This window comes from Sebastes umbrosus, chromosome 22, assembly GCF_015220745.1.
Source record: "Sebastes umbrosus isolate fSebUmb1 chromosome 22, fSebUmb1.pri, whole genome shotgun sequence".
NCBI lineage: Eukaryota > Metazoa > Chordata > Actinopteri > Perciformes > Sebastidae > Sebastes > Sebastes umbrosus.
In genome coordinates this window covers 13,107,895-13,117,931 of record NC_051290.1, presented here as the reverse complement: position 1 = coordinate 13,117,931, position 10,037 = coordinate 13,107,895, and the positions used below count along the sequence as shown (strand labels likewise).

At 44.4% G+C, this 10,037-nt stretch overlaps 1 protein-coding gene across 1 annotated transcript; it reads left to right on the top strand.

Annotated features, from left to right (window-relative positions):
• Nucleotides 1–1,241: 1,241 nt before the first annotated feature.
• On the top strand, nucleotides 1,242–9,974 carry ajuba (ajuba LIM protein). Its single transcript, XM_037758559.1, has 8 exons — nucleotides 1,242–3,730; nucleotides 6,390–6,491; nucleotides 6,624–6,691; nucleotides 6,796–6,858; nucleotides 8,164–8,294; nucleotides 8,465–8,516; nucleotides 9,212–9,280; nucleotides 9,385–9,974. The coding sequence occupies exons 1-8, from the start codon at nucleotides 2,194–2,196 to the stop codon at nucleotides 9,514–9,516; spliced, it is 2,154 nt and encodes a 717-aa protein (XP_037614487.1). The 5' UTR covers nucleotides 1,242–2,193; the 3' UTR covers nucleotides 9,517–9,974.
• The last annotated feature ends 63 nt before the right edge of the window (nucleotides 9,975–10,037 follow it).

Genomic DNA, 10,037 nt, shown 5'->3' with positions numbered 1-10,037 from the left:
TGATAAAGGAGCAGTGACGCGTCAAGCTCAACAACCGGACAGAACGCAGCGCAACGTTCGCTCTGTGATCCCACCTTCAAAATAAAAGCGTCATATACAGTCGCTTTCTAAAAGGAAAGTGAATACATCACCATGTTGGGACTCACTAATGGTTGTCCATTAGTAGCTGATAATGTGTGTGGGGGTGTGACAGTGGTGGAAGAAGTATTCCTTCAGATATCTCAGTGATAGTAGCCATACCACAGTTTAAAAATACTCTGCTGTAGGTAAAAGCTAAAGAACAGCTCAGTACTAGTACTAGTCTTAAATTGTGCAAAACAAATAATGTTTAAAATAAAGTAATTTTTGATACATTTTGAGGTAAATATTGGGGGTAATTTGGCAGAAATTTCAAATAGGTAACTTGCTAATTATCTCCAAATTACCATGAAATTTGCAGACCTGTAAAGTGAAGTGTTACTCTGAGTTCTTTTAAAACAAAGCTTCAAACTTTCCTGTTTGCTGCTGCTGCCTTTTATTAAACCAGATAATGATCTTATACTGCACTAGAGCTTTTGCTCTTGTGTGTTATATTCTATTTAGCTTCTATCCTAGCTTTTATTTTTTAGCTTGTTTTTATTTTCTAATCTAATAAACTGAAATTACGAGAAAAATACAAAATGTGACTGATTGAGTCGAGATATTTTACTCAAGGGCAAATGGCCCCAAAAAGTGAGCATTTATACACACAGTAACATCCATAAAACCCATTACTGTTATAAATCCTGACAGGAAAACAATACAAAATTATGTTAGTTTAGATCTTTCTCTCTTTTTTGTTATTGTTTTTTTCTCCTGGGGTTGGGAGGAGGTCGATGGTATAAGCCTGTGATGGCTTCTTAACCTCTCCTAACACATTTCTTGTTTGTTTTTTTCATTGACAGGATTTTGTGCAGTTTTATATATGTGCAAATAAAAAAAAAGTTCTTGAATGTTTATGTAAAGCACTTTGAATTGCCCTGTTGCTGAAATGCGCTCTACAAATAAAGCTATCTTGCCTATATTTAATTTAGGCTTTAGAATTGCTTTTTTAAATAATATTTTCTTAATATAAGCAAATCTGCTATGGTGGCAGGTGACCTGGACATTGACCCTGTTACCCTGTTATTTGTCAGGTTGCAAGGTGCTGATTTCATCACCTGGTTGCCAGTGAGGGAGTTTATTTTGAAGCTGTAACCGGAAGCAGCTGTCTCTGCTGCTGCCAGCTGGACACATGTTGTAAAGAGAGAGGTAGAGGGGGGAGGTAAGTAATTATTTAGGGGGAAGAAAGAAAGAAACAAAGTTGTCGACCGTGCAGTGAGCACGGGGAGGGAATCTACTCATCTCGAGGTAGTCTTTTAGTAGCTCCGGTGTCTTCTGCTGCTGAGAGGACCGCACTTTACCGGATCGGTTCCTTCTCCAAACTTCTCCGCTACTCTCTCACGGAGCACCGAGCACCGGGACCGGATTCCTGCTCTGAAAAAAACGGGGAATGATAAAAGCAGTCGAGCACACACAGTCTGGATGGACGGACCTACACTGGAGTCTAAGTTAAAGTTGTTATTTCTAATAGTTCCAGAGCACATTTTTTTCTCCTATTGAAATGAATGGCTTTAAAGTGTATCTTCTTGTTTTACACACTGGACTCTCATGAAGTGTTGCTGAACCTTTGTGTTGTTTAAAAAAAAGAAAGAAAGGAGGATTCAAAAACCCCCCCCACACACTGCACTGGATCACCACCACCACCACCACATCATCAAACCCACTCTACTAGTGGAGATGTGGAGCCACATGAGGGTCCACAAAGGAGGCCCGTAGGTCACTCAGAAGTGTCCTATAGATGTCTCCTGTTTCCTGCCTAGTCTACTAATAATAATCCCATAATGGATTCTTCCTCACCTACCTGTGCCTGTGGATCTTCCACATGAGGGCAAGCCAGATGACTTTCAGAGGACTTAACCTGTAACCTGAAATGTCTTAAGAAGTCTTATTTATCTGTATTTATTGTGTGTGTATATATATATAAGGGGATTTTTTTCTTGTTTCAAGGCCAGTTTCTTCATCTGAAAGCTGTAGATTAATTTGTTCCGCTGTGTATTCTAATCTACCCACACTGTATTTGAGCACATTCATCTTCTGATTTTTAAACTTGACTTTACCCCCAAAAACTTCATCATGGACAGGCCGATAAGCAAGTTATTGGAGAAGTTAAAGCTAACGGACTCGGGCAGTGTGAAATTCAACAGTTCAAAGAAGAAGCACGACTCTGCCAACAACTCTAATAACAGCAACGCCAACACTGGCATCTCCGGAGGAGGAGGCAGCAGCGGCGGCGTGCCACAGGCTCCCAGCTCTGCAGCTGCCTCGCCCTCAAGACCCGGCCAGTTCTCGCCTGCCTCTGCAACCACAAGCGATGCATGTGTTCCAGCGAGTGGGAGAGGAGGAGGAGGAGGAGGGATGGGAATGCCACCCTCTCAGCTCCTCACCCCACCGCCATCTTCCTCCTCGGTGGGTGCCGTACCTCAAGATGGAGAGCAACCGCTTCACCCTTCCACCTTGGCGCCGCTGAGGCGTCGCTCCCCCCAGCAGCGAGCTTCCTGTTACCTGGGCGAGGGAGTGGATTCCCACCTGAGGCGTGAGTCCAGCCTGGGCCCCGAGTGTGACCCTATGGGAGCGTTTGGCTCTAAGGCGTCCCTCAATCAACGCCGCTACTCCCTGGAGCTCCAGCAGCTGGTCCGGCGACAGCAGCTCCTCTCTCAGCCGCCACCTCTCTCCGTTCCGCCGCCGTACCCGGCCTCCATGGGCTATGGGTCGGCTCCCAGAGGCGGCCTGGCAGAGCCCAGCTACCTCTCCGAGCCCGAGAGGCACAAACGCCTCTCTCTCCAGGAGGCTCTGTTCTACAAACGCCTGAGCACGGGCAGCGAAATGTGGGAGAGCACCAGGCCCGCGTCCCTCTCGCATCCGCCGCATCGCACGTCCGATGTGAGCGGAGGAGGTGTAGGAGGAAGCTTCTTTTATCCCCCGGGACCTACCCTGAGCCCATGCTCGTCTTTCAGCCTCCAGGAGTCGGTAATGGTCAGCCCCAGGTCCAGCTTCGCCTCCAGCACGGCCAGCGGCGGCGGCGGCGGAGGGAGCCCCATGGGGAGCCGCTGCAGCAGCAACCGGACCAGTGGCATCAGCCTGGGCTACGACTCCCGCTACTCTGCCTCCGGAGGACTCCCACCACAGCAGCAATCCCCCTCCATGCAGACAGGGGGCTCTGCCGCTGGTTATGGAGCTCCAGGCAGGGCCGGGCTGACCCCCGTGGAGGCCTGGACTCAATACTTGGAGGGTGGGATGCGACCAGGGGCGCACGACAGCCGTCACTCCTACCCACCTGCCGTCGGAAGTCCAGGAGCGGCGTGCTACCAGGCTGGCCCAGAGTGGTGGGAAGAGCAGCAGGCTGGAGTGAGAGGCACCCGTTACTCAGACCTGCCTGGCACCCGGTACCAGGAAGAGCTCACCCGACTTCTCTTGAGAGACGGTGCGCTGGCTGGCGGGGCGCTCCTGGAGGGCCTGATGCTGAAGGAGCAGTCTCTGGCCCTGACGGCGCTCTCCAAACCCAACACCATAACGCTGGGGCCTTTATCGGCCGGAGGGCCGGTCAAACCTCAGGAGGATCCAGGAGTCGGAGCCGGGAGGGACGGCGTGGAGAACCGCCAGGAGTACTTTGGTAATTCAATCAGGAGAGACTCGTATGAATTGAATGTTGATTTATTACACAGATTAATGAATAGTAACAGTCTTTAGCGATTTAGACCCAATGTGACATAGTAAAGGGGGAAGTGATGCCGTAGTTGGATTTAGGATTATTCCCCCCCCCGGGTCTTGACACTAGTGATGGTGGTAGTGAAGAGATTGATGCAGATCTAATGAATGAAGTGGAGCAGGATTGCTCTGATGTGATGAATCTGGAGGTGATGGAGGGTCGCATCAGTTTGTGCTGATACTGACACTGAAAACAGCATAGAGGAGAACAGTTTTTTAAACTTTTGACAGCAACGATGTGATTGGTTTTAGGGAGATATGGCGAGATCTGATTGGTCGCTGAAAAGAGAGACGGAAGAGAGAATGAATGAGATTGCACCCCTAATCTTCCTGCCTGAATTTACGCATAAGCTTCATGAAACAGTAGTTTTTTCAGGGCACACGTGGAAAAGCGAAGGAGAAAAAGGTAGCCAGGATAAACAGAGCACGCAAATTGTAAAAAATCACATCACCTAATTTGAGCCAGTGGCGTCACCGTTCATGCACGGCATCCCATGCATTCATAATAGAGCGCCCTCAGAGTGTTTATTATCGTCCTCCTCGCTGCCTGGCGTCAGATCACAGGTTCCTCTCTAAATGAAAGGCTTGGATGGATGGACAGATTAATAGTTGAAAGAGTGTATGGATGGATGGTACTTTTGGAACCTGCAGAGACACGCATGGTCGTAGCATGCAACGCATAAAGGAAGAAAAAAAAAAAAGGCTTCAGAGACTGATCCAGACAAGTAGATTTGTTTGGCTGAAGAGAAGAAAGAACATATATGTGTATATACTCCCTTCAGGTTCACACCTGTAGCCGAGACATCAGGGCGAAGTCAGCTGATGTTTCAGGAGGCAGGCAGGCGTTGCCAATTCGCAACAGCGTGGTGCACATGGAGGGCTAATGCAGCGTACCTGCACGGCCATTAAACTGCAAAATTCTGCTGTAACACTCAGACACAAATTACATGGTTCCATATAAGCACTGCTCTGACCATTACTGTGAGTCACACAAGATTAGGGCTCAGGATCTGTGTGTGTGTGTGTGTGTTATGGTGGCTGGGTGAATGTGTGTGTGTGTATATTGTTTCTCTGCGGCAGGGTGTGTTTTCCCCCCGAGTGACTTCAGGCCACAGTAACGCAGTGTGAGTGTGTGAGTCATGTGTGCGTCCTGGGGTGTGTGTGCGTGTGTAATGCTTCCTTGGCGTGTGCAGGGGCGGTGTGCTGCAGCCTGTTTTTCTGCTCAGGTATGCGTGCCCGGAGGGGACATACAATACTGTACTCCTCTCAGCCATTAGGGATAAAATCACAAGCTCTGAGCCATGAAGACAGACGCTCTGAGCTCAGCAGACACACTATATTGAAGTGCAAGGCTTTAATTAAATTAAAAAGAAAGTAAAAAAAATGAAAATGAAAGCCCCGTAAACTAAGAAACAAAACTTTCTGTTGATGATTTTGACCCACAAGTTTACAAAACTACTCCTGTAATATGTCTTCTTGTGCTTCTTAAATTTGTACAGAAATGTACAAATATTTTAAATCTCATATTGTTATCATTTTCATTTTTAGTGGCCCAAAAAAGTCCCTGAATGTTATACCTCAGTCACTTCTATCCCAACGTTTTCTATATGTAGCAGCTCCAGACTATCAAATTTAAAGCCTGCAGTTTGAGTCTCGGTTTTCCCTTTTTGGGTTTCTGGCTTTGGCAGAGACTCACGCCCGTTCCTAAATATCAAAATGACCGTCCAAGAGTGTAGGAATTCTCGATTTGCGTGGCACTCCCTCGGCCACATTAGAAAGGAAAAAAAAAAACGCAGGCAGGTCCTTAAATAGATCACAGAAATGCTGCAGCTCGGACCACCACGCCACTTTTCCACTTTACATTTAGTGCCCTGAGTAGTGCTCAACATGTACTTAGACTACGCTGTAGTCTGTTAGATGAGAAGCTGGCTTTAAGTGTGCACTATAGAAGTGTTTTTTTATTTTTTAAACTATGCTGTTATGTTAATTGAGCTCTTATATCTGACACCAAACTGAAAAAAAGGAGCTGAAAGGTGCGTTTGTTGGTTAAAATTTGGTCAGAAAATGTCAATTAAGCATTTAAATGGGGGAAAAATCATTATCATCCATTAGTTGATTTGAAGGAAGCAGCAAAAGAAGTGCTAATGTGTGTACTAATCTAGTTTCCTGAAGTAGTTTAGGCTCCTAACATCAGGCAATCTCATTTAATCTCCAAATTGCTCCAATTGTGGGGTTTAAAGTCAAATTTAAAGGGAAGTCTTAAACTCCAGAAGAAAGAGTCGTCTATTTTCTGGAGCAGCCTAAGAAGTCAGATCCGGTGGAGTTTCCCTTTTAATAACAGAACGGTGGATGAGCAAACAGCCTGGCATGGGTAACTGGGATTTAACTGTGTGAAAATCCCCTAGGTGGTGCGAACGAGAGGATTTACAAGTGTTGACACTGTGCGTGGAGTTGGATTTCAGACACATCCTCCTGGAATGCGTCGTAAACAAAGTGTTAAGAGCCGCTGAGCTGTTACTCTCCACTAAATGCGTGTTGTGTTTTTCCCCCCATTGTGCTGGCAGGGACCTGTGTAAAGTGTGGGAAAGGCGTGTACGGGGCGGATAACGCCTGCCAGGCTCTGGATAGCCTCTATCACACACGCTGCTTCACCTGTGTGTCCTGTGGTGAGTACGCACCAGACACAACAATCATTTAAATACCATCACCCACACCTTTTCCAAACGCCACTTTTAACCGTTTTCTATTACAATGTGTCCCGCTGAGTCAAACATCTCTCCCCCCCCCCTTTCCTGCAGGACGCACCCTGAGAAACAAGGACTTCTACAATGTCAACGGCTCTGTGTACTGTAAAGAGGATTACATGGTAAGAGTCGAGGTCGAGGCGTTGTTTTGTCATCCGTCTCACACACACACACACACACATTCAGAGGCTTTATTTTCTGCTAATCTCTTTTGTTGTAATTACAGTTTTCAGGATTCCAGGCCGCTGCTGAGAAGTGTAGTGTGTGTGGCCACCTTATTCTCGAACAGGTGAGCGATGTGTGTGTGTGTGTGTGTGTGTGAAGATGCTACACGAAGAAGCGCACAAATACCTTTTAAAGCTAGATGTAAAGAAACTTTAACCTGCCCTGTGTCATTTGTAGTTAACTTGCGTTTTTCCCAGAATGCCCCCAGACGATAGAGAAATTCAGTGACGTCTGTTTCGTTGGCTCGTCTTCGGGTTCCCACGACAGATTTTCAGTGGAATGTTTGCCTTGGGTTTTTTGATAAATAAAGAAATAAGGCTCTGTAGTGATTAGCTTAAAACTTTTTTTTTTTTTTTACCATATTTGAACCACATCAGACCCAAAACATAAATAGAAAGCTCACAGGGAGTGTGGGATCCACAGGCTGCGTTTTTATGCATAATTTGAACCACATTCAAGTTTTAGGACTACAAACATTTAACTGTATTTCCATCATTGTTTGTAGCTGAATTGGAAAAGTTGTCTATGTCCAAATAATAATAATAATAATAAAGTTTACTCTCATATTTTGTGGTCTGATTACAAACTAAAAGTAAAGGATGTTGTTAAGACCGATGAATCTGAAATAAATGTACATCAAGCTAAAGCTTACAAAATATGGGAGGCATTCAGGGTACACAATAGAGTAGGAATTAATGGCTAAATGGCGGCGGATGGAAATGTAAGTAGAGCTACAATTATTAATTGATTAGTTGTCAACTATTAAATTAATAACCAACTATTTTGATAATCAATTAATCGATTTGAGTAATTTTATAAGAAAACAAAAGTCAAAATTCTGATTCCAGCTTCTTAAATGTGAATATTTTCTGTAAACTGAATATCTTTGAGTTGTTGACAAAACAAGACATTTGAGGACGTCATCTTGAGCTTTGGGAAATACTGATTGTCATTTTTCACCATTTTCTGTCATTTTATAGATCAAACAACTCAAATCAATAACTCGATTAATAGAGAAAATAATCTTCGGTTGCAGCCCTTAATGTTAGAAAATCAAATGAGGTTGCTAGAAATAGATTTTACAGCTTGTCAAAAGAAAACGTTTTTCAAGTTTATTCTTTTAGCATGTGTCAATCGAACAATACAAATTCAGATACTGTAGGTAATGAGAACAAAAAAGAGAACGGACTAATAAATTCAACAGAAAATACGATTACAATCACACATATACACGTACACTTATGCATACCTAGATACACATACATACAGTGTAGGCCAGTTATCTGTGTGAAAATATGTTTGAAAATGGACCTCATAAAGAAAATGAGACCAGAAATGTTTTAAAAATGTTGTCTGTCTTCCTCCTCAGATCCTGCAGGCTCTTGGGAACTCGTACCATCCGGGCTGTTTCCGCTGCGTGGTGTGCTCCAAGGCTCTGGACGGGGTGCCGTTCACCGTGGACCATCACAGCAACATCTACTGCGTGGCAGACTACAACAAGTGAGACGTTCAAATGCTTTGTTTTGAAAAGGGAATGACCCTTGAGATGTTATGAAATATACTTTTTGCATGTGTAACATTTGAAGTATGTCCCTACTTCCTTCATTACTCATCTGTGTGAGTGCTGCTGGTTTCTACACTAAATAAACGTTCTCCTTTTCGTCCTGCAGGACTTTTGCCCCAAAGTGCGCTTCCTGTTTACAACCCATCTTACCTACTGAGGTGAGTACGAGTGTATTTAGCTTCACTTCCACCACAGGAACTTTCCTCCAGAACTAAAAACCTTTTGAGGAACTCATTGTGTTTCGACTGTGACTGGGACCAGGGTCTAAATTAAGTTGCAGGGACATTTAACCCCCAAAAAAGGCCCTGGTTTAGGGGTTGTACTTTCTAAAAGTACAGAAACTTTCAGGGTGGAGTTTGCAGGGATGATTGCTGATTGGTGAAACACACACACGAAGGAAGTACACTAGTATTGATTTAGGACGAGGCAAGATCATTTCTTTGTTTGATAATATTAAAAGTAAAGTTTAAAAAAGAGCATCTTTCAGATGAAACGGATCGACACACTGAACTGCAGGCTGCAGAGTTTGTTTACTGCTGTGACCACCAGCCGCCCTCGTCCTATGTCATGTTGCTTTTTCATACGTCAGCGGATTAATTTGCCGAATTTTCGCAGGACTTTAGACCGCAGTGAAAACACAAGACCGCCTTTTAGTTCTTTGAAAAGTAGTTCCAGGGACTAAAAGTTGTGTGTTCTACATGCACGTGCTGACAGGAGGCGATTTTCTGATCAAACTTTTACAACCAGTGTAATATAGAGGCAGCCGTTTCAGGCATTTCAATATCTAGAATGTTTTTGTTGTGATTCACTTTTTTTCCCCCTGCAACTGAGTTTTGTTTGTTTTGTGTCTCAGGGCAGTGAAGAGATCCTCAGGGTCGTGTCTATGAACAAGGACTATCACTTTGAGTGCTACCACTGCGAGGTGAGCCGTCCCTCTATTTACGATGTGACTTCTGTCGGCTGACCTCACTTCCTCTGTGTGCATTCCTGTTCTTATCTGCGTCTTTTTCTCCCCCCTCCTCTCAGGAGTGTCACCAGCAGCTCTCAGATAAGCCCGGCTCGCAGTGCTTCCCTCTGGACTCTCATCTCCTCTGCCACTCCTGTCACATGAGCAGAGCGTGCCCCACACACAACATTCCCCCTCACAACACACACTGATGATCAGCGCCTTACGCAGCTGTGGATGAGAAAGCTGGTCTTAAACATGCTGTCGTTCTCTAATGTGCTTTTTGCTCAGTCTCTTTCTGAAGATGAAACTGCTGATATCCAGACATTTCCACTGATTCACTTTGTCTCTGGATCAGTCCCTTTTGTCACACGTACTGCCTGCTGTACTTCTTGTACTATTACTGTACCATAGTTATAAGGGAACGGGAAACAAACTACTGCTTTTTTTTTTTTTTTTTTACCCCAATGTGGCTACTGTTTGCTGTAGAAGAACAAGGGATTTTTGCTAAACTGTTTTGTACATATATTATCGCTAGCAAACATTTTGCACTTAAATTTGACTTTACTGTAAGAGATTTGTTACGTGAATCTGTACAATTTGGGTAAAAACGTTACTGTAATTTCTGTATGTTGTAATAAATAAATATTTTCATTTGTGTTCAAACAAACTTGTATTAGGTCACAAATTCAAATCCCTTTTCTCTGCACATGGTTCAAATACTTTAACAATA